The 23,013-nt window shown below is 37.4% G+C and overlaps 3 protein-coding genes across 8 annotated transcripts; 2 read left to right on the forward strand and 1 right to left on the reverse strand.

The window, feature by feature from the left end:
- Positions 1–203: 203 nt before the first annotated feature.
- On the forward strand, positions 204–5,252 carry si:ch211-213o11.11 (probable G-protein coupled receptor). Its single transcript, XM_067431328.1, has 2 exons — positions 204–484; positions 3,260–5,252. Exon 2 carries the CDS (start codon positions 3,362–3,364, stop codon positions 4,670–4,672), a length of 1,311 nt encoding a protein of 436 aa, XP_067287429.1. The 5' UTR covers positions 204–484; positions 3,260–3,361; the 3' UTR covers positions 4,673–5,252.
- Positions 5,253–10,901: 5,649 nt separating this feature from the next.
- Positions 10,902–14,445, forward strand: cav4a (caveolin 4a). The gene is made up of 3 exons (XM_067431671.1): positions 10,902–11,270; positions 12,938–13,125; positions 13,444–14,445. The coding sequence occupies exons 1-3, from the start codon at positions 11,052–11,054 to the stop codon at positions 13,592–13,594; spliced, it is 558 nt and encodes a 185-aa protein (XP_067287772.1). The 5' UTR covers positions 10,902–11,051; the 3' UTR covers positions 13,595–14,445.
- Positions 14,446–14,838: 393 nt separating this feature from the next.
- Positions 14,839–22,595, reverse strand: nfya (nuclear transcription factor Y, alpha). Of its 6 annotated transcripts, none has more exons than XM_067431743.1 (9): positions 22,450–22,595; positions 20,764–20,900; positions 19,055–19,201; positions 18,454–18,585; positions 18,193–18,298; positions 17,934–18,082; positions 17,647–17,823; positions 16,702–16,812; positions 14,839–15,494 (listed from the first exon to the last, which is right to left on the reverse strand). In XM_067431743.1, the coding sequence occupies exons 2-9, from the start codon at positions 20,842–20,844 to the stop codon at positions 15,435–15,437; spliced, it is 963 nt and encodes a 320-aa protein (XP_067287844.1). In that variant the 5' UTR covers positions 20,845–20,900; positions 22,450–22,595; the 3' UTR covers positions 14,839–15,434. The 6 variants fall into 6 exon arrangements, with proteins under 6 accessions (XP_067287844.1, XP_067287842.1, XP_067287841.1 ...); XM_067431741.1 differs by lacking the exon at positions 14,839–15,494 and adding an exon at positions 20,535–20,606 and having other exon boundaries at positions 15,793–16,812; XM_067431740.1 differs by lacking the exon at positions 14,839–15,494 and adding an exon at positions 20,532–20,606 and having other exon boundaries at positions 15,793–16,812.
- Positions 22,596–23,013: the final 418 nt, after the last annotated feature.

Genomic DNA, 23,013 nt, shown 5'->3' on the forward strand with positions numbered 1-23,013 from the left:
GCCACCGGTGACTTCCCCATGCAGTCCTAGTCAGCTGGTCCTCTCTCTCTCTCTCTCTCTCTCTCTCTCTCTCTCTCTCTCTCTCTCTCTCTCTCTCTCTCTCTCTCTCTCTCTCTCTCTCTCTCTCTCTCTCTCTCTCTCTCTCTCTCTCTCTCTCTCTCTCTCTCTCTCTGAATTCACCTGCAGCTCTCTGGCTCCTCAGTGAGGGGAACAGACACACTGTAATTACTCTGTCCACAGATGATGCAGTAGAGTGTCCTAATGGACTGACCTGCACATCATGTACATCTGCCTCTGTAATGGCTTCCGCTTGTCTTAAGTGCAAAAAGCTCGGAGCCAAACACAACTCTAAAGCTCAAGCTCTCCACACCACAGACAGAGTGAGAGCTGGATAAACTCCACCGACTCCAAAATGACTGATCGACAGATCCAGGATTTTGGAACATTTAATGATGATTGACCAGACCTGGTTGATGGACTTCAGGTGAGATTGTTTTATTGTCATTTGCTGTACTTTACTGTTTGTTTTCAACATTCAGTCTATTGCTCTAAAAGTGCTGTCTCATAATTTGTAGTCCAAAGTGTTAAAGGTTAAAATAATGAATGGATTCTCATTAAACAACACATTTTACGATTAATCATATATGCTGGACAACTACAGAAATGTTTCAATGATAATTAATCACACACAAAGCTGTTTTTGGTTATTTAAAACCACAAACAATGTTAAGCACAGAATCTGTGGCAAATGCTTAGATTGCAAATGCAAATGGAACTGCTTAGTTAACCTTTCAGATTTTTTATTTATTTTTATTATTATAACACATTTATCAGAACTTTGAGTGTATGATGTGTGGTTGTGTGCTTAAGTTAAACAGTACATTTGAAAAGCAGGGCACCTCTTTCATAACCCATAACCAAAATCCTGCACATTCCACATCTGTTTATTAGATGACCAGACAATCTCGGATGAGCAGAGAGATTACTGGCTGAGAAAACATGCCAGGATTAAAAGTGGAAGTCACTGATTTGACTGAATCAGGGGGGGCGAGGGCTGTTAAGGTGTTATTTGCTGTAATTTTCATCCACTTTTCACCCAGAAACCTCTTCTGAAGTTATTTTTTGCTGTTAAAATGGAGGTAGTGTCAGGTCAAGGCATTACCAATCCATCAAGAAGAAACAAACTGATTAACTCAAAGCATGTGGGAACATTCTGTGCGGCTGTAATAGGGGTGATGTAATCCAGCCGCTGTGCTTTTTCATGCCAAATTACTCGGCAATCATTTTCTAGCCACTATGGACGTGTGCTGATGACAAGCTGTGACTATAAAAGATTAGAGATGCTTTATGATTATTGGCATGATGAAATGACTGGTGGAAGCGTTGCTGGTCAAAACAATGACACTTTTTAAAAAATTACTGTCATCTTTAATGCTTAATGGAGAGACATTAAGCATGAAAGGTTTTTGAAAGAATTCTCCTATGTTTGTGGGATTCACATCCAGGGCACGAAGCTCCCGTTCCACTACATCCCAAAGATGCTCTATTGGGTTGAGATCAGGTGACTGTGGGGGCCATTTTAGTACAGTGAACTCATTGTCATGTTCAAGTAACCAATTTAAAATGATTTGAGCTTTGTGACATGGTGCATTATTCTGCTGGACGTAGCCATCAGAGGATGGATACATGGTGGTCATAAAGCGATGGACATGGTCAGAAACAATGCTCAGGTAGGCCGTGGCATTTAAACAATGCCCAGTTAGCATTAAGGAGCCTAAAGTGTGCCAACAAAACATCCCCCACACCATTACACCACCACCACCAGCCTGCACAGTGGTAACAAGGCATGAGGAACCATTTTCTCCTTCTGTTTACGCCAAATTCTGACTCCACCATCTGAATCTCTCAACAGAAATCGAGACTCATCAGACCAGGTAACATTTTTCCAGTCTTCAACTGTCCAATTTTGGTGAGCTTGTGCAAATTGTAGCCTCTTTTTTCCTATTTGTAGTGGAGATGAGTGGTACCCGGTGGGGTCTTGTGCTGTTGTAACCCATCCGCCTCAAGGTGTGTGTGTTGTGGCTTCACAAATGCTTTGCTGTATACCTCGGTTGTAACGAGTGGTTATTTCAGTCAAAGTTGCTCTTCTATCAGCTTGAATCAGTCGGCCCATTCTCCTCTGACCTCTAGCATCAACAAGGCATTTTCGCCTGCAGGACAACCGCATACTGGGTGTTTTTCCCTTTTCACACCATTCTTTGTAAACCCTAGAAATGGTTGTGGGTGAAAATCCCAGTAACTGAGCAGATTGTGAAATACTCAGACCGGCCCGTCTGGCACCAACAACCATGCCACACTCAAAATTGCTTAAATCACCTTTCTTTCTCATAATTGCATTAATGAGAAATTGAACAGGTGTTCATAATAATCCTTTAGGTTAGTGTGTATATCATAAGAGTTTGTGATATAGCTGGTTTTCTAGGCATTACAGTGACTCTACAGTAAGTGACATCAGTGAGATGATGTCTGTGGCTGTGAGAGTGACTATGTGCACAGTGACGTCTGTGGTGTGAGCGCATTGTCGTGATGTGCAGGTGACAGTGAGCTCACGCTAACGCTAACGCCAGAGAAACCCCAGCAGCTGCAGACAAACAAGTGAGCTCATTATGCTCCGCTTCAAAAGGTTAGAGCACCACGAGCACCATGAATTATTCCAACTGATCAAGCCTCCCTAGCTTTCTCAATGTTTAGTCCAAAAAAGAATCACGACAATGCACTGGACATGTTACGCTTATAACCTGCTGATTTAGAAATGTTGCTAAATGATGCAACGGATGCCATTTTGGACACAACAATGATAATACCACTGTATTCTTTGACATAGTTTAAGTATGGTACAATATATACAGTACTATACAGTACATCTGACACATCACTGAACACTGTACCATAATACACTGACCAGCCAAAAAAAAGTTGTTTAGATTCAAATAGGCAAATGCTTAAGTTGGATCATTATTCCAGTGATTGCTTCTAACATGCTATATGTTTGGCAGCATTTCTCCTAACCCTAAATGATGGAGTGTAGCTTTTCATTTCTTAAACAACCATGAAGGATGGAATTGATGGTTATAACCTTTATTTTGATCTGCATCAACAACAACAAAAACTATCCCTTTAATGCACCTTTAAATTTGTTGTTTTTGATGTGTTCAAATGTAGTTATACTGATTTGTGTTTCATATCATTCTTTCAACAGCGCTGACCTTTGACCTCCAGCCAATGAGTCCCCGTTTCTGACTGGTGGAAGATGGAGAAGCCTGCGTTTCTGCTTTGTGTTGGGTGCGCTACACTGTAAACAATGGAGGTGTCTGGATTAACTCCGGCAGCAGAGCTGAACGAAACTGAACTTAATGAGACACTGAGCCATGGCCACCCTGTGCATCTGGCTCCCAGCATGCAGTTAGGGAGCATGTCCAACCCTCAGTCTCGTTTGCGAGACATGTCGGGACTCGTCGCCATGGTGACACTTAATGCAGTAGCACTACTGGCCAATAGCGGAGTACTCTCCGTAGTAGTGAAAGTGCCCCACCTCCGTAAGTTCAGTTTGGTGTGTCACCTCTGCATTGTGGATTTGCTATGTGCCGCCCTCCTCATGCCTCTCGGCATCGTCTGCAGCTCGCCCTTCTTCGCCGGCGTCATCTTTTCCGTACTCGAATGCAGATTGTACATATTCCTAAATGCCTTTCTCATATCTGCCTCTATCTTCACGGTTACTGTGATCAGTATCGAACGCTACTTCTACATTGTGCATCCCATGAGGTACGAGGCTAAAATGACTCCTTGGTTATCCGCAGCCGTGATGGGATTCGTCTGGGTGGCGTCTACTTTGCTGGGACTTGCTACCGTCTTCGGATGGCCCAGTTATGGAAGCAGAAGCTCCATTGCCGCGACCCATTGCTCTCTTCATTGGAGCCACAGCGGACATCGAAGAGTATTTGCTATTTTATTCTGCACGGTTTGCTTTTGCGTGCCAGCTGCCATTATTATTGCCGTCTATGGGCATGTCTATAAAGTCGCTCACACGGCTGCCCGGGAAAGAGGGCCGATCCCGAGCTGGACGATGGCGACCGCTCATCCGAAGCCTCGGTCTGACTCCGTCAACAGCCAGACCACAATTATCACCACCAGCACGAGCATCCGCAGAAATCCAGTATGTCGCAGGAAGAGGAGAACACTGGTCGGTGGGAAAGCGGCACTTACTTTAGCCATCATCGTGGGTCAGTTCCTGCTCTGCTGGCTGCCTTACTTTGCCTTTCACCTGCATCTGTCGCTGGGAATCTCCCATAGTACCTCAGAAGAAGCTGAGGGACCCGTCACCTGGCTGGCGTATTCAACGTTCGCGGTGAACCCGTTTTTTTATGGCCTGCTGAACCGTCAGATAAGGGAGGAGTTGTGTAAGATGCTCTTTTGTTGCCGGTCAGCCGGCAGGCCAGTGCGGCCCTCGGCGTCTGGCCATGAACGTTCAGGGCACGAAGACTTTTTTCACTTTTTGCACAGGAGCGGTGACAGGGACGGGGTTAGATGCAGCTACCACATGGTTACACCAAGGAGCACGCTGGAACAGACTAGTTTTAGGATACCGGGGCAAATACCAGAAGAGATCAACTAAAGTAATATTCATTGAGGAGTTACTCAAAAACATTCCAATTTATAATCATTTAGTTTTTACCTTACAAATTATGGCACTTTTCAGTTTTGCTTAAAGTAGGGATGCATGTTATATACCACCATATCGGTATCGGCCGATATATATTCATCATGACATTACCGCTATCGGCCCAAAAACATTTGGTGGATATATTAAAGCCTATATTTAATGGATGGATTATTTCCTTCTGCTGAGGCACTCCAGATGCGCACTGTTCGCCGTGACGGTTTTGAATCACTTGAAATATGATTTGGAATCACAAGTTAAGTGCAGCGTAAGTTTTGTCATAGAGGCTGCATAAAATAATACTGAGAACATTATAAATGTGTGCTTGGGACATGGGTTTTAATGGTAAGACTTGTTTTTGTAATTAGGCCCTCAAAAATTATACTAAAAGTTTGATTTATTTAGATTTGGATATCTTCCAATATATCGGTTATCCGCTTTCAAATATAAAGAAGTGTCGGTAATCAGGCAAAATCATGGATTCACTTCAAAAGGCCTTTATTAACCCCCTGGAGCCATGTGGGTTACTTTTTATGATGGATGGATGACTTTAAAGGGATAGTTGACTTTGAAATTAAATTTTGATATGTTTTAGCTTACCTCATGGGCATCCGAGATGTAGGAGTATTTGTTTCCCCAGTAGTTTCAATTTTGATCATTTTAGGTCAAACCGTTCTTGTCTGTGCCTCACATAATGCAGGTCTATGGTCACCACCTCAAAGAGCATACACAGAGAAGTCCAAATTAAACAATCCCCCATCGTAAGTACACACTGATGGCCTAAGACACGAAACGAGCGGTTTGTGTGAGAAAACAAACAGTATTTATATCGTTTTTACCTCTTGTACACCACAGGAAACACGCACGCGCGTCCTCGGATCAGTCGGACGTAGTGGTGTACAAGAGGTAAAAACGATATAAATACTGTTTGTTTTCTCACACAAACCGCTCGTTTCGTGTCTTAGGCCATCAGTGTGTACTTACGATGGGGGATTGTTTAATTTGGACTTCTCTGTGTATGCTCTTTGAGGTGGTGACCATAGACCTGCATTATGTGAGGCACAGACAAGAACGGTTTGACCTAAAATTATCAAAATTGAAACTACTGGGGAAACAAATACAACTACATCTCGGATGCCCATGAGGTAATCTAAAACATATCAAATTTTAATTTCAAAGTCAACTATCCCTTTAAAATCTAACGTACCATTGTCATTATAAAGCTTGTACGAGCCAGGATTTAGTTTACTATATTTTTTACTTTTGGTGACTGGTTGACTGAAAGTTCACATTCAAATCTGAATGGCTGACAATAAGATCAGGAACATGCATTCAGAAAGCAAACAGAGTTTACTGACTGGCAACATGGCGACAACCAATGAACAACAAATGCCTTTAATCCAATCACAACTTTTCCTAGTGGTGACTCCGCCCACATGTTTACAAGCACAGAGCTGATTGGGGTTTGAATGGCATTATGAACTGAAATCACTTATTTGTTGCCTAAACTTTTAATGTAATCAAGCATAACTAACCTTTAAATAAAACAGTCAGGGTAGATGCCATATTTAATTCACATACAACATTTGTTGTAAAAATGATCTCCAATGGACTTTTTATTTATTTATTTAAATGAACTTTTTGAGTAATACAGAGAATACTTTTTCCTAATGTATTTCTACTGCAGTATTTACTTTCTTTAAAAACCGAGTAACATAAATGACAAAAATAACTTGTTTTGAATCAATTTATACATATTTATTTCCATAATGCAAAGGAGGACCTTGGCTATCTGCTGCATTTCTTTTCCACTGTAGATATCACACAAGATGACGTGACAAAGGCAGATTGTTTTTCTTTGTTCAATAAAGACATTAGTCACAGAAAGCTTGATGGATACTGATTCAGTTCAGTGCAGCCTGTGTTGCGTTTACAGCTCATTGTGCTCATTAATGTGGACCGTCTCTTATTTCGAATAGCGTGCTATATGGAGCCACCCATTACATCACACTGTGTATTTATTTGCCCTTTCTTTATTTATACAAAACAATGTGTCCATTGCTGTCTTTTGTTGTCATGGAGATGGATAAGAGCTGTATCTATGTTTTTATAGGAGGATGGTACTGTACATAAAGCTGCTTTCTTGCCATTGTTTATTTATATCTACATCTTCATGCAGCCTAATTTACTTCACAAAGTCAACAATGGCCTAAAGTGTAAGACACATCACTATCATTAACTGAATATTATTTATCCGTTATACACTACCAATCAAAAGTTTGGGGTAAGTACGATATTTTTTTCTTTTAAATTGTTAATGATAATAAAGACATGTTTAAAAAGTTTCTATTTCAGTAAATGCTGTTCTTTTTAACTTTAAATTCATCTAAGAATCATGACAAAAGTGTTTCATGGTTTTTACAAAAATATGCAGCACAATGGATGGTTTTTAATATTTATTGAGCAAATCGTCATATTAGAAAATAATTTTTGAAGGATCATGTGACACTGGTATTAAAGCTTGTTTCCACCACAGAATGAAAAATTCAAAAAGGTAATTGCAACTTTTTATCTTACAATTCTGATGTTTTTTTTTTTTTTTTCATGATATAAAGATCCAATTGCGAGATAAAAAGTCAGAATTGCGAGATATACACCCACATTTGCGTTTATATCTCGCTCGCAATACTGACTTTATAACTCAGTTCTGGTCCGTATGGAACCCCGTTTCCGCCATTAAATTAAAAAAAAAGAAAGAAGAAATTTCGACTTTATATCTCAGAATTCTGACTTTATAACTCGCAATTGTGAGAAAAAATTCAGAATTCTGAAATGAAAAGTCGCAATTTCTTTTTTTCTTTTAGTTTTAAACTTGCAATTGCGAGTTATAATGTCCAATTCTGAGGGTGGAAAAGTATTTTTTTAGAATTCTTAGTTTATATCAATTACGTTTTTATTTGTTTAATCTGTGAAGGAAACAAGCTTTCACAGAAAACAGCTCGTAGGCCTATTTTTAGTCCAAAAAAATGAAGCCTTGGTGAGCAGAAGAGACTTCTTGCAAAAACATAAAAAAAACAGTAATAGCTCAATCTCTTAGGCCTATTTTTCTTGTTCTCATTGAATTTCCGTCTATTTATGTTTAAGGAAGATACAAATTTTCCTGTGACTTATAAACGACTTATAAACGAGTTATAGAACATATAAAATCTGTCAGAGGACAGCTGTTTATTTCACAGCAACATATTTAAACAGGAGTAAAGATGGTTTTAGCTGAATTCTGTGCCGTTTCAGTTCAGCTCTCAGTCGATCATTTGAAACCATGTTTCCTGTAATTATAGCTCCATATTTTAGGGTCATATTTTGTAATTCTAATGAGGAGATTTGAATGCAGATTAGACTTAACGGATAAAGCAAACCAGGGCAGTTTAGTTTTAAATGTGATCGTCCAACCGCACAATCCGAACCGAGCAACTGGAGAAAATGCCACAAACTGTGAGATTAAACGACCATGGTGATTAATATGAGAGAGAGCTTTCCCGAATGAAACACCATGAAGACATCTGACCATGATAGTACAGACAAAAACAGATGATTAAACGGGTGGAAAAAATAAGGCCAGCTATAGTACCCATATACACTCAAGAAAAAACGTTGAACTCATCAGTAAGCAGCCACCTAGCAGCCAACCAGATCACCCTAGCAACCACATAGCAACACCCTGGCAACCACTCACAACACCCTATCATGGCAGCAAATTTTGCAAAGGCAACATCACTCACATTTCTTCAGAAAATGTAAAATCAAGTTAGCTACAAAAAGATTTCTGTTTTCTCAAAAGTCAAAACCAATACAAATCAAGAATGAAATTAACGTGAGCGTGAACATTTTGAGGATTTATTGTTATGCATTCAGCGTTTAATGTGAGATTAGCTGTTAGGTTATAAGTGTAAAATCGGCAAGAATTTTCCAAAAGACAAAAGAGGGGCTGGTTATTGATCCCCCATGTGTGTGTATGTGTGTGTGTGAGTGTGTGTGTATGTGTACTTATTTATATTACATTGTGGGGACCCACAATTTAATATTAACCAGCGGTCCCCAAAATGTAAATGGATTTATAAACATACTAAATTATGTTTTTTTGAAAAATGTAAAATTGCAGAATGTTTCCTGTGATGGGTAGGTTTAGGGGCAGGGGGATACAATTTACAGTTTTTATGGTATAAAAACCATTACGCCTTGGAAAGTCCCCACAATTCACAAAAAACACAACGTGTGTGTGTTTGTGTGTGTGCGTGAACATTAAATGGCAAAAAGCAGTTCTGTCTAGTTATTTACTAAAGGGGTGTTTGCATGCAATTTCACTTTTTTAACTTTAGTTAGTGTGTAATGTTGCTGATTGAGCATAAACAGTATCTGCAAAGTTACAGCGCTGAAAGTTCAATGCAAACGGAGAAATTGTCTTTTAAAGTTAAGGCAGTTTATTGCCTACAAAAACGGCCGGTTTGGACTACAACGAGCTTCTTCCTGGGTTGATGACATCATAAACCCTTGCTAGTCACCGCAGATGTGACTTCGGCCCGTGATGGTAAGGAGCTGTGTTATAAATGTGATGGTTTCCGGACAACCTGTGCTTTGCACTTCAGCTAATAAAAATACATGAAACTACATTTGGTCAGCTAACCAATCTAAGACCATTGCGTTTTTTGGAGGGATGGGCTTCATAGAAGCAGGAAGCAAATGAGCCGTTCAAAGGACAGTGGAGACAGTGGTGTGGAATAAAGGTCAAATATAAGAAAATAAGGCGTTTAAAAAAAAGAAAGAAGTATTAAGACATGTTAAACTGCTAAACACAACCAAGACTAGAAAATAACCACGGAACCAGCCCTTTAAAGGCGCAATATGTAAGATTTTTTGGATTAAAATATCCCAAACTCACTAGAACACTTTTGTTGACTTGTGTACTTACATTATCCAAAAAGTTTTCAAGAATACTTAAGTCCAGAGAGATAAGTAATTTTAACCAGGACACAAACCGTGTCCGTGCGTCGCCCATCCATGACATCATTATTACTCTTGTAACTACAAGCGTTACTCTTGATTTACAGTTTTATTTAGTAGAAACCTTGGAAACATCATTTCAATCTAGCTTATTGCAGTATGCAACAAGTGTCTCATAGTCGCTGCAGAGCGAACGCAGGGAGTAACATTATAACATAACTTTCAACACACTCAAATGTATCTAATATGATAAAAGAGCGCTGCGTTACTGTTACCTCACATACACATGAGTGGCATAATAAAAGCAATGCCTTTGTTTTGAATAATCGCCCTCTAACGGCAAAAAAATTACATATTGTGCGTATTGTAATAAGTTCTTATTAATAGGCCTAATTTGAACCTATTAATAAAATAAATACTTGTTTTTATTTTAAAACGGTTTACGTTTTATTTGAATTTTAGATCATATTTTAGTAATTATGTTGTGTGTAATATTTTTAAATGCCTGTATAGTTTGTTATTGTTGTTGTTAATTCATCAAGTTAAACTAAATGAAAATGAGAAAGGTTACTTTGGAAACTAGCTGAAATAAAATGACATATTATATACTTATATAAGCTTTTATATTTTATTTCAGTTTATGTTTATTTCAAGTGACAGAACCTGTTTTCATGGGTTTAGTTTACCATAATAACCCAGGTTCTATCAAATACCTACTTCTAAAAATCTAACTTCTAAATGTTTTATATATTTTGTTAATAATAAAATTAAATGTTTTGTTATATAATAAATATAAATATATTTTTACTCCATTTTCTTGGAAGAGGAAGTCTTTTCAAATACATATCTAAGTTTATTTTGGTAACTTTTATTATCAGCCCCATAACTATCAGATACTCGTTCACCAATAATGTCCAAAGAGTTTAATATTATAATCATTGGACCAAATATACAAGCGCAATACTACACGCTGATCTAACTAAATACAATCAGTGCTGAAAATCAATGCTTCCATTCTATTAAATGTCATTCCGTTCTTGACCCACAGGTTCTTATAAGAGCTCTTCTAAACTTACCGTCTGCCTTTGACCAGTCACTAATGGGGTATTTATAGCTGATGTATTAGTAGGGGCTGGCATCTTCCCATTGGGGCCTGTTTGGGAATGCCTGCTAGGGCACGGTCACTTTCCTAATATATCCTATATCCCTGTTTCAGCTTCAGGACTGCACTCCGGCTCTCCATTCACAGTGTATACCCGTAAGAGTGTGTGAAACTGTTAATGCGTGTTTTGATGCTGTTGGTGACCCGCTTTATGACTTAACGATCTTCATATTGATGACGGGCACCATGATGCAGAGTACGGACGCAAGGGAAACTGAGATCGACCTGAGGGATGCAGGGGATGGAGAGGACGACGAGGGACAACAGACGTGGAAGACGCAGCTGGAAACCGTCCTGGAGGAAGAGGAAGAAGAAGATTTGATCTCTACACAGAGTGACACCAGGCCTCTTATCAATGAACGGGACCCAAGACAGATAAACGAGTGTCTTAAGGTAATCACTTCACCAGACTACAAAATGTTTTCATTGTAGCACTCTGAGTCTTTAGAATGTCCTTTTTGATGGTGACAGAGACTGCGGTGGAGCTTTGACCAAGAAGATGCTAAATCATGACAAACCCCTGTTGATAGTGAGCGTTTAGACTACAGTCTCAAAATCTCCAAGCCATCAAATCTTGTTTTCCAGTACAAATATCTAAACATTATTAAGTCAAAATACATTTACTTGAGAAAACATGATTTAAATATTAAGTTTTATCCTGAAAAAATCTGTTAATGGGGTGGAAAAAAAAAACTTAATTCAAAGGGACCTTAATTGAAATTGTTACATTTAAAACAAGACTAAATATGACATTTAAAAAATAGTATTATTACTACAAAATATTATTATTTTACCCCATTGACTGATATTTGTCTTGCCAGATTTTTTTTTATGGCTTGAGATATTATTTCTTGCTTTGTTTTCAAAAAGCAAGCCTTTTATTTCAAGACATTTCCCTTAAATACAAGTTTTGATCGCTCATAGGCCCTATTCCTAAAACCTTTGCATTTAATGACATTTTGGTAGTTCGATTGGGCTAAATTAGATTGAATTTACTACTCTGATGCAAAGTAAAGAACATTATCTTGACATTGTAGACAACCACAGCTGGTAGCAGGAGATGGATTAGAAGAACATGTGTGAATATCTTCAATGATGTGGACAATAATAGCAACCACTTCTTGAATGAGATGACCAGACTAATTACACAGCTAACGTTACTAAAGACTTACAGTAGTTTAAGGGCTACTGTAGCATTATTTATGTAATGAACCATTGCTAATAATAAATTGCTGATTGCACTATTTAATTTGAAATACTTGAAGAGGTTAAGATACATACCAAATACTATACTGTACACAGAAATAGGAGGTGGACCATTCAGAAATAAATAGGCTACACTCGGTGCTGTAGTAATAATGCCTTCAAGTGCATTAGGAATTATCGTATACTTGCTTCCTAATAATACAAAAAAATCGCGATAGTGGGAATTTCCGACAGCGCGTGAAGACAAGTCCCACCTTTCATTTAAAACAGCCAATTAGCTGAGCTCATTTGTTTTAGAACATGTATAATGCACATGCGCCTAATATGAGCTATAAAAGCTAAATGTATTATTTATTGCCATTGTTGTCATATTGGCAATGCAATGTGGAAATAAGTGCAGCCAATAAACTTGGCCAGCTTTATTCCTATTCATTATATCCTATTTAAACTTAGAATAATGTCTGAAACGAAATCATGATTTTTAACTACTGTCAGTTTCATTAGATAGTAAAGATTAGCATAGCCAGTTAGCTTAGTCGGTTGTCTTTCCCTTTTCAGAAGCTATACATTTAAATAGAGAAACATGTCTAAAACGTACAATCAAAGCTAAAAGAAGAATGATTTATTTGGGGATTTAATGTAGGCTATGTAAGTAAACGTTAAGCGTATAGCCCAAATAAGTTAAGCCAACTTCTTTCCCTGTTTGTGTACTGTATACTGTGTAGCGTATTTGAATGACTAAAATGAATAAAAACAGGGGCAGTTTCCAAGATGGCTGTCAGGTGACCTGATATCATTAAATCGATATAAGGCGAATAAAAGATTCTACTTGACTAAATGTTCTCTTTTGGCAGGTTAGTTTTGAGGATGTGATAGCAGAGCCGGTGTCTGTGCGCAGTGGGGATCGGGTGTGGATCTGGAGTCATGCTCTATTCGAAGTGTCCAGGGTCTGGTTTTACCGTATCCTCACAGTTCTTCTGGCTGTCCCGGTGTCCCTCATTGCTGGGCTAGTGCTTGCCATCCTCAGCTTCATTCACATTTGGTATGAGCAGAACACTTGCTGATTTTAACCAAAGCAATATTGCATTACTCAAACCCATGACCCTGCCGTTGCTAGCATAGTATTGCACATTATGGAGCACTGAATATTATTGGGAATGCAGCTAAAAAGATTGCATTTGGTCTTTCATGCCAAAATCTCCAGCATTATTTCCTGTGTATAGTTATGAAACATGCTAAACACAAACCTTATAAAGAATTCATGGGTAAATTTGCTACCCGGAGTAAGTAGACATTTTATTAGATTGATGTATTTTCAGTGAAGAGAAATGCTAAGCTTTCACCTTTTACTCTGTTTTAGGTTTTTTACACCATGTGTGCAGGTTGTCTTGATAAACACTGGATGGTTGCAAACTTTATGGAGCAGCATTTTAGACATAATCATCCTACCCTTCTTCCAAAGCATAGCCAAGTGCTGCAGAGGGATTAATGTTGTTCTCACGCGGGAATGAGAAACATTCACTGGAATCCGTTGAATCAATTCTAATGGGAATTCACATTGAACTTTTGGGCAGATGTGTGGCCATCTGACTCCTGGTGCCTGATGTCTAGGGGGACCATGCCCAAATGCTAAGCGGGATGAATGATAACTCACTGCCAAAGACTGCCAAGAAAAAGATATTTGGTAATGCATGAAGGTTGCTTATGTATGAATGTATTTTAAAGGGATAGATCATCCAGTAATGATAATTCTGTCATTTACTCACCATCACGTTGTTCAAAACCTATATGACTGTCTTTTTTTTCTTAGCACCTTTTAAGTTCCATTAAATAAATAAAGCAATACAGGTTGGGAATAACATGAGAGTGAGTAAATAATGACGGAGTATATATATATATATTTTTTCTTTTTTTTTCTTCCATTGAACTAGCCCTGTGTGTTTTATACAGACTTATCAATATTTTCTTTTTGTTAAGTAATATCTTAATTTCCTACCAAAAGTGCTGCAGCTGGTGCGGGTTGATAAATCCTGCCTTTTGGCTAATGATTATGGTAAATCATACGGCTATTATCATCTATTTTGTATTCTGATGACCTGCTTTGCATTGCATTGAGGACATGTTGTGTGTTCTTTGAAGTATTCTCAATGTCCTTTCATTAAAAAAAAATGATCAATTGTTCCAAACTATTCAGTGAAATGGCTCACTCTTCATATGCTAATTTGAGGCCACCAAAATAACAGCAAGGACTGATTCAGTTATATAACGCACTTTGCTGTAAACAATTAATCTGCTGTAGTCATTTTAATCTGATTAGCTCCAATGTAGCACACCCTAGTGTAAGGGAGATCAGACCCATGCGCTTCCCAAGTTCTCAAAATGAACATGCAAAAGTCTCTCTTGGTCTTAAAGGGATAGTTCACCCAAAAATGAAAATGTACTCAACTTAATATAATTCTAAACTTGAATGACTCTTCTGAGGGACATAAAAGAGTAAATGATGACAAAATGAAAATGTTTGAGTGAACTATCACTTTAACTCCAATAAGACTCCAGTAGAGCTCAGGGTACAGATGCATCATGGATCTATAAATAATGGCAATCAAATGGGTGTGTCTGTTACTTGGCAAAGGAAAACAAACATGGCTTGACACACCCCAAGATAATGTTTAGATGCTAAAAATAGATGCTAAACATATCAGTATAAAGTTTCATTGGATGTCTAAAATTTAAGTTTAAAAAGCAGCTTTTGCAATTATGTACAGAATGTCAACCTTTATTTTCATATGAGGAAGACACCAGTAGAAAATACAAAGAGATAACTGAAGGTTTTCAATAAAGGGAGATGTTTCAGTGCGGGAGGATGTACAAATGGTTGGTGGATCAACTAAAAGCGCAAGTGCATAGAAAATAGTAACATTTCACAGTCTGATCCAGTAAACTTAAAAACAACCAGTGGCACGTCCCATAGAACAAAACTAAACTGAAATTCACATTTTTGTGATTCTTATGTTTTATCATGTTACATTTTAATTAAATAAAGAAGAAGTGGAATGAAATGCCTATACAAATTATGAATATACATTTGACCCGAAAACGAAAAAAGTCTTTCCTCATAAATACAGCCTTGTGAGATGGTTTAAAAACTCAAAAATCTCAATATCTCCATGTTCTGCCTGGCAGTTTTGGATAACTAAAACAATCGCTCAGTCTATACCAGAACGGAAATCAAGCAAAGTATAAACAAGGCTTAGGGGAAGTCAAAAAAACGTTTGTTGAAATGAATAGGGTCTCATTTTTTGTTTTTAAACGAGTACAATGGACCGAACTAAAACATGGAGGAAAGGGTAGTTATGCCACCTGAATCATCTGGCCCACTGTGTCCTCTTCGGCTTGATCCTGCTCAGATTTCTGGAAAAGGAAGATAAATAAAGATGAAAATTTCATCAACATGGCATGCTGTAAGGGGGTGACTGGTGTTCAGTGAACTCTTACCTGTTTGTACAATGAGAATTTTCTGCTAGTGATCAAATTGTCTGATATATACAAAATATTATTGACTGACTCAACTACATTTCAAACCATCTATGAGATTTATTCATCAGTTATTGAGCCTAAAAAATATATTACATTTTATATGCAATGCTTTGCACAATAGAAAGTGAATAATTAACATGGGGGGAAAAACTGCAAAGCAATACTAACAAAGTATAAATCAAGAACAATGGTTTATTTGCATAAAAAGGGCATATATCATCAAGTAACAAACATAACTGCAATGCAAATGCATATAAGAGCCCACATACAGCCTGCTGTAAGAAACATAAAACAGCAAAAGCAATAACAAAGCCACAGCTCAGGGCAAAGACAGAAGAGCGTTGAAAGGTGCAAGCCAAGCCATACGTCACAAATGAAAACAGATCATTTTGAATGGCTATTCATATCGGTAAGATGGTAAAAGGACAAATAAACACAGCATGATACATCTTAGCATCCAGTGAGTTTCACAAGCAGTTTACAGCATGGACTGACAAACGGCAGAAATGCAGACAGAACAAAGACGTCAAGGTTGAAGATTTCCCTTTAAAGTAGAAGTTAAACATTTAAGACAAGAAACCTTTAACATTGACAGGGTAAAATGTGCTAATCACCCATGTTTACAGCTGAAACTTTTAAAAAGAAGCCGTTTCCAATTAGCAGAGCTCAAACATAATATCTTTAGGCTGCACACTAAAATGTGCAGCTAAATAACAAAATGAATAAAGGAATTTAAAAAGCTGCAAGGAAGCATAGCAGTTACAAACATGGGCACTAAGTTGTACATTGTATTTACTTATACTATAGAACATATATACTAATATCTTAGTATGCATGTTCAGTTTAACTAGTTGGAAATGACAAAAACTCACAGACAGAGACAGTTCGGACATGAATATGTCACAGACGCATGAGGTAGCTCAGGCACAGAGCCGCAGCGTATGGATGATCTAAGTTAAATTAGGTGTATATAGTGAGTTCAGTCTCTTGGATGGGACACGGGCTGGGATTGGATAGTTTACCCCAGAGGCGGGGCAGAGGTGGCTGGCCAATGAGAGCTGAGCTCAAGCCCCTCGCTCACCTTAAGCGCCTGCATGGCCATTTCTTCTTTTTCCTTCGGAGAAAAGAAGCGTCCACCATCTCCACGCTTCCTGGCCATGGCGTGACGATGACGGGACTCGTGCAGGTATTTCTGGAAGGGGATGGTGGAGAAAACATATTGAATAGATGGTCACGGTACAGGAATATTCGCATACACGCTGTGTTGAACAGGAACCTGTCAAACATTATGTATATTTTTTAATAAAGTCAATTAAATGATTAATAAAATACAGAAAATTCTGATTCATAACCGTTCGAAGCATTGTTTTGAAATCGACCATCACTATATGTCGTTATTTATTTATTTTGTGCACAAAAATTATTCTCGTCACTTCATAAAATGATTGTAGAGCCACTGTAGTGAGATGGGCTTTGTAACGTCGTCTTTAGTGCCTTTTATGGGTCTTGAGAGAGGAAATGACATTGGTGTCAATGAAGGCCTTTCTGAGCCATCGGATTTCAACAAAAATATCTTCATTTGTGTTCCGAAGATGAACGGAGGTCTTACGGGTGTCCAACGACATGAGGGTGAGTAATTAATGACAGAATTTTAATCAACCCTTTAATAATAATACCGCATTTTATAGCAATAAATGCTTAAGGTTTAGCTTGTACAGGCAAAAAAAAAAGTAAAATGAAAATAACATTTAAAGAAAATAAATAGGATATATTATATATTATAATGTGTATAGGCCAAATGTAATTTTTAATAAATAAAATTATAATAAAAAAGTAAAGAAAATAATTAATCAGAACTACTTTGCTGCTCTTATGATGATAAAAAAGATCAGAGGGGATGCAATGGTTAAATCAAAACGAATGTCACATTGCAAAATAAATTAAATATATATAATGAGTCATATACAGTATATTATATTGGTCACTGCAGATAAAGCATTAGTTATTGCAGTAAAATTATACATACTCTTCTCTCTTTAGGTATTTTGCCCTCAGCCTCTAGTTTGGCACGGGCTTGTCTCCTTTTGAGAATCCGGTGATACTGTTTAGCGTTGACGTACAGAGGTTCCTCCTCCAGCATCTCTGCTCCAGGAAGAGGAATGCGCTGCATGGTGGGAACCGAGCCGCCACCCCCTGGGACCATCTGATTCAATTATAAAACAAACACACACGTTAGGAAATATGACCTAAACAGATCATCTGCATAGCAAAAGGTCCCTTTGGTTCTAGATCAAAGGGATTAGAAATGCTCACCATGACCATTCCCCCAGCATTGACCATGTTTCCCGCCATGGGAAGAGTGACTGTCACTGTGCCCTGACCAGTGTTTGTGGTGTTTGTGTTGGATCCAGCTGAGACTAACTGAGCTCCTGCCAACGATGAAGCTGGAATGGTGATCATTCCTGGACGGGGGGAAATAAATGCATATTGTATGACCAGCTTGAATAGCTTTTTACTGCTTAAAAGTGCACAATGTTTATGGGTTAGTTTTGTAGTGGAGTAGCAGTGTTACCCTGCTGCAAGATGGTCCCATCTGCATTAACAGGCTGGTAAACGATGGTCTGTCCTTCAGCGGTTTGAGCCACCTGCTGACCCTGTACAGTGATCTGCTGCTGACCCTAAAATATACAAAGGACGAGTGTTTATTTAACATGAACTTTATTAATAACGTGTATTTAACTGCAAGAGAGTAACTTCTAGCAGGTACACCTTTATATTTGTTCAAATGTGTGTCAAAATGAAGTTAGCAAACCTGGAAAATATCGTAGGATACCTGGTTCTGTCCTGCAGTGACTGCCGTCTGCGGCTGTTGAATGATGATCTGTTGGGTCTGTCCCTGTTGACCCTGTAGCTGTAATGTCTGTCCACCAGGAAGCTGGATCTGACTGGGTTGTACCAACTGAATCTGTGCCAAATTGAATCATTCAATTAAAATTACATCCCCAATATATCATGGAACACTATATTTCTGTGGCTTTCAACCTTTTTGACTCCATGCACACAACAATTTTTGTAGGCTGCGTGACTTTTCCAATTGTTACCAATTTACTAAATAAGATTTTTATTATTCTTTAATTACATTTTCTACCTGATAAAATATTTTAGAGTTTGTCATAAATTAATATTCATTATAAAATGCCCATAGAGTTAAAATAAGGTTTCCTAATTTATCCAGGTTTTCCAAGACTGTGGGGAATCCTGGTTCTTTAAAGACAAAAGTGAAATTTACATAAGAAATATCTTGATTGTTTTTTGTTATTTTGTCTTATTTTTAATCAATACAAGTGGTTGAGAACCACTGATATAGCATTACTAAAATATTAAAATAAAAAGAGAAATTAAATAAGTTGAAAAATATTCAAAGCCCCACCCACCTGCTGCAGTCCCTGTGTACCAGATACTGGTACTTGCATGATGGTTTGACCTTGTCCTCCTGTCATGGCCTGTACCATTATGGGCTGCCCAGAGGAAGTGATGAGCTGACCCCCGCTGACTTGTACCATAAGAGGCTGCCCTTGGACCTTAGAAGAGGATGCATATCAAAATAATAATTTGTTTTATGTCAACTTTAAGATAATTTACCTCTGAGCTTAACACAGAATGGCATTAATATGGAAGCCCTTTGCTGCCACATAAGAACACAAATCAAGCTCTGGTAAATCTGAACTATGACCTACCCTACTGAACTGAAATCATGACAGTCTAAATGTAATAAATAAATTCTAAATGTCATAATTTCAGCTTTTTACATCATAATTTAGATTTTTTTTTATCTTATAATTTCATTTAGATTTTTTTAAGTCATTATATCATAATGATCTCAGCATTATGATTTAGTATGCAAATTTCTACTTTTTATGCTTTCATCTCATAATATTGGCTTTTTAAATTCTAATTAGATTTTTTTAAATCCTAATTTCCACTTTTCAAAAGTCATAATTTCCATTTTTCATCTCACAATGACAACTTAGTATGTCATAATTCTGACCTTTTAAGTCAATTTTAATGTTTTTGACATGTTGCGACCGAAATCATAATTTCATTATAATCTTATAATTATGATTTAGTATGTGAATTTCTATTTTTTATGCCAAAATTATAACTTAAATCTCATAATTTTGTCTTTTTATATCAAAATTTAAATCATAATTTCCACTTTTCAAAAGTCATAATTTTGACTGTTCATCTCAGATTACTTATAATTATGATTTAGTGTGTCATCATTTAATTTTTTTGTAAAAATTCTGATATTTTTAGTCAATTTCATCTATTGATGTCATAATTTTGGCTTTTTAAATCAAAATTTAAAAATGTGCATCATAACTTCCACTTTTCAAAGGGCATAGTTTTCACTTTTCATCTTACAATGATGACTTTTTGTAATAATTCTGATATTTAATTGTGTATTTTAAAAATAATAATTTCTATGAGGCAGAAATGGGCTTCCATACATTACAGGCATTATGAATATGAAATATTTCAGTTTGCTGTTTTATTACGACATACATTGAAACAATGCAAAACACAGATGCATGCAGTGCATGTGAATGCCCGAAATGTAAAAAGTTGGTGGTGCAGCTGTTCTGTAATTATTGGAGACTTTATAATGTAGTTTGCAAAACAAAGCATGCTAAAAACTCATGCATGTGGGTGTTTCTTCGACACTGATATTCTTGTTGTAAATCATAGTGAGTAATAAACATAAACTGAGACAGATGCAAAAAGCACAGGTCACAGATGTCTAATATCTTAACATTGCATTCACTCTCGGACTCAGATCAGAGGCAATGCGAGTTGAAATGGCATGCATGGAGATTTGGAGACAGCAGAGGGGCTCAGAGAGCCAACCACTACCTGAAGAACCTGTTGGGCTGCAGTCTGGCCTACCTGAGGCTCAGTCTGCAACTGCACTGCAGTCACTGTGCCCTGGGCCAGAGATAAGGGACTGTCACCATACTACATACTGACTAACGTGACTCGCAGAGATTAGTAAAAAAAAAAAAAAAAAAATACCTCTAGTATGCTTTATTACTACATATTAGTCAATGCATTTTTGCTGCAATCTGTAAATTTCACACATTACCTGTTGTTGGATCTGTCCACCGCTGGTCTGCACCACTATCTGCTCTCCACTAGTTGTCGTGGTGGTGGTGTATTGCTCCATGTTTGCTGTCTCACTTCTGTGGCTTATGAGCGATGATAACAAAATGGAACTTAAGTCTGAAAAATAGCAACAACATGTCGTTGCATAAATCTGATCTCTTATGCAACAGTACATGCATCTAATGAAGGAAGCTTAAAATATATTGCTTCACTGAATTGCTGGTTTACAACATACATTTACAACAACATACAAGTTTTTTTTATTTTACTTAACACCAGCAAAAATAAATGGAAATTAAAAAAATAAGTTGTTGTAACTTCTGGTATTATAGTATTACTCTAAATACATGTAGTTGCCTTTGTAATATTTATTGTTTACTAGAAGAAAAAAAGTACTAAAAAGTGAGAGGATTTTTTTTTCTTTTAAGTACTTTGGAGTAATTTATAAAAATAAATAATACACAAATAATGTGTACTACAGTATATTTTTTAGAGGGTTTAAGATAGAATCACTTTTATGATTATTCTTACTCTTCTTTAGAAATATGAAACATGCATACAAATAAAAACTAGACATTAAACATTTCTCTATGAACCTTTGTTGTGATTATTATAGTGTGATATTCATCTCTAAATATAATTTCGTCTTTGTGTTGAGGTTTGTGCATGCTTAAAAAAATAAGAGTACAATTTGAGAAAAGGGGACACTGCTTTCTGTTAATGAAAAACATGTTTCATATTTTTTCAACTTGATATTGTGTCTTCATTCTTTTTACACCGAGAAGCAAAAGAAAAATATGTATAACCAGATTTTATTCTGTACATAAAATATATGCATATCTCATCCTATTCACAAGCTATGCTGAATGACATTTAGCGCATATTGTGGTTGACCATGTAGATTTAGTACAGTAATATAAAAATAACATATAGGTAACGACGAGAAACCGATTAACTAAAAGTACAAGGAAAAACACGTTGTGTTTTGCTTTGGTGCTAGTTTTTATTACCATAAATTGATCAGTTTCACCCGTCGAGTGTTGGTATCGTCAGACGCTTTTGTTGTGTTGCAACCACAACGTACGTGTTTGTCAGACACGAAACTATTTCTCCGTTAAACAGCACATTTTAAATAAGACTACTCAATATTGCAGTGTTCATATCGTGTTAGTAAAAATATGATGGCTTGTTTTCCTTTGTCTAACATTGCTTGGCGCTAGGTTAGCACATCGATCTCCGTGTTCTCATGCACGAGCGTTTTCAGGTCAACCCAATTATTAAAAGCCAAACAAATATGGACACTTATTAACCGCCTTTTGGTTTATTACAACCCAAACACACACCTATAGGTTCAAATCGACATTTTAGACACTGGGAAAGTCAGAAAATACATAACAAAGACATGCGCAAAACTGGGCCTATATGAAACGCCAGTGCTGCTTAACGGAAAAACAACGAAAATAAAACCATTCCTCGATACTGTTTATCGTTTTAACCACGTAATTAAAGACATACACGTGCATGCCGTCCACTGAGTGGACCTTGACATACACAATCCACACTATTCCTGTTTATAATGATTTTAGTCATTTGGTTGGTCCGTCACACACCAATCCCCAGCTAACCGACCGAGTCCCGTCCCCTCCCAGCAGCCGCGCTCACTCACCGTCTTCGCCGCCGCCCGATGCACCTCTGATTGGCTCCGATAGCAGCGCCTGGAGCCCAATCACACGACGCGTCTTGCTCAGGAGCCAAAATGGCGCACTAGGAAAAAAACTGCGATGTTGCTCATACGCCCCTCCTACGACACAAAGATCACACCCCCTCACAACCCCTTCATTCCTCTGTCAGATGAAGAGCTGTGAATTAGGCAACGCGAAAAAATAATACAGAAATAATAAACAAGCCGAGTTACAAAGTAACGCTGCGGATAATAAATTATTAAATAAAATAAATTCATCCATGTAAAAATACAGCCAGTAGGATACATAAAAAACAAACACAAAATAATTACGTTAAGTAAACAATTACAAAAAATCCAGTGACCTCAGGACTTTTTTAAAATATTTATTTAATTAGAATATCATTTGAATTTCTAAACTGATTAAATGAAAGATCCATTAGAAAGTTTATTTTTTAGTTATTTATCAGCTTTAGTCCCACATACAGGAGGCCTACGTTTTTTTATTACATGATTTTATTTGGCTTTTCCTCTCGTTGCCATGATAAA

Source organism: Pseudorasbora parva, chromosome 22 (assembly GCF_024679245.1).
Source record: "Pseudorasbora parva isolate DD20220531a chromosome 22, ASM2467924v1, whole genome shotgun sequence".
Taxonomy (NCBI): domain Eukaryota; kingdom Metazoa; phylum Chordata; class Actinopteri; order Cypriniformes; family Gobionidae; genus Pseudorasbora; species Pseudorasbora parva.

Excerpts from the sequence above, each read along its gene's own strand:
- si:ch211-213o11.11 (XM_067431328.1), top strand. The coding sequence starts at position 3,362 with ATGGAGGTGTCTGGATTAACTCCGGCAGCAGAGCTGAACGAAACTGAA.
- cav4a (XM_067431671.1), top strand. The coding sequence starts at position 11,052 with ATGACGGGCACCATGATGCAGAGTACGGACGCAAGGGAAACTGAGATC. Across the intron at positions 11,271-12,937 it reads AGATAAACGAGTGTCTTAAG|GTTAGTTTTGAGGATGTGAT; the intron begins GTAATCACTTCA and ends CTCTTTTGGCAG. Across the intron at positions 13,126-13,443 it reads CTCAGCTTCATTCACATTTG|GTTTTTTACACCATGTGTGC; the intron begins GTATGAGCAGAA and ends ACTCTGTTTTAG.
- nfya (XM_067431739.1), bottom strand. The coding sequence starts at position 20,844 with ATGGAGCAATACACCACCACCACGACAACTAGTGGAGAGCAGATAGTG. Across the intron at positions 18,299-18,432 it reads TATCCTACGATATTTTCCAG|GGTCAGCAGCAGATCACTGT; the intron begins GTTTGCTAACTT and ends TGTATATTTTAG. Across the intron at positions 16,813-17,646 it reads AAATACCTAAAGAGAGAAGA|AAATACCTGCACGAGTCCCG; the intron begins GTATGTATAATT and ends ATCCCCTTCCAG.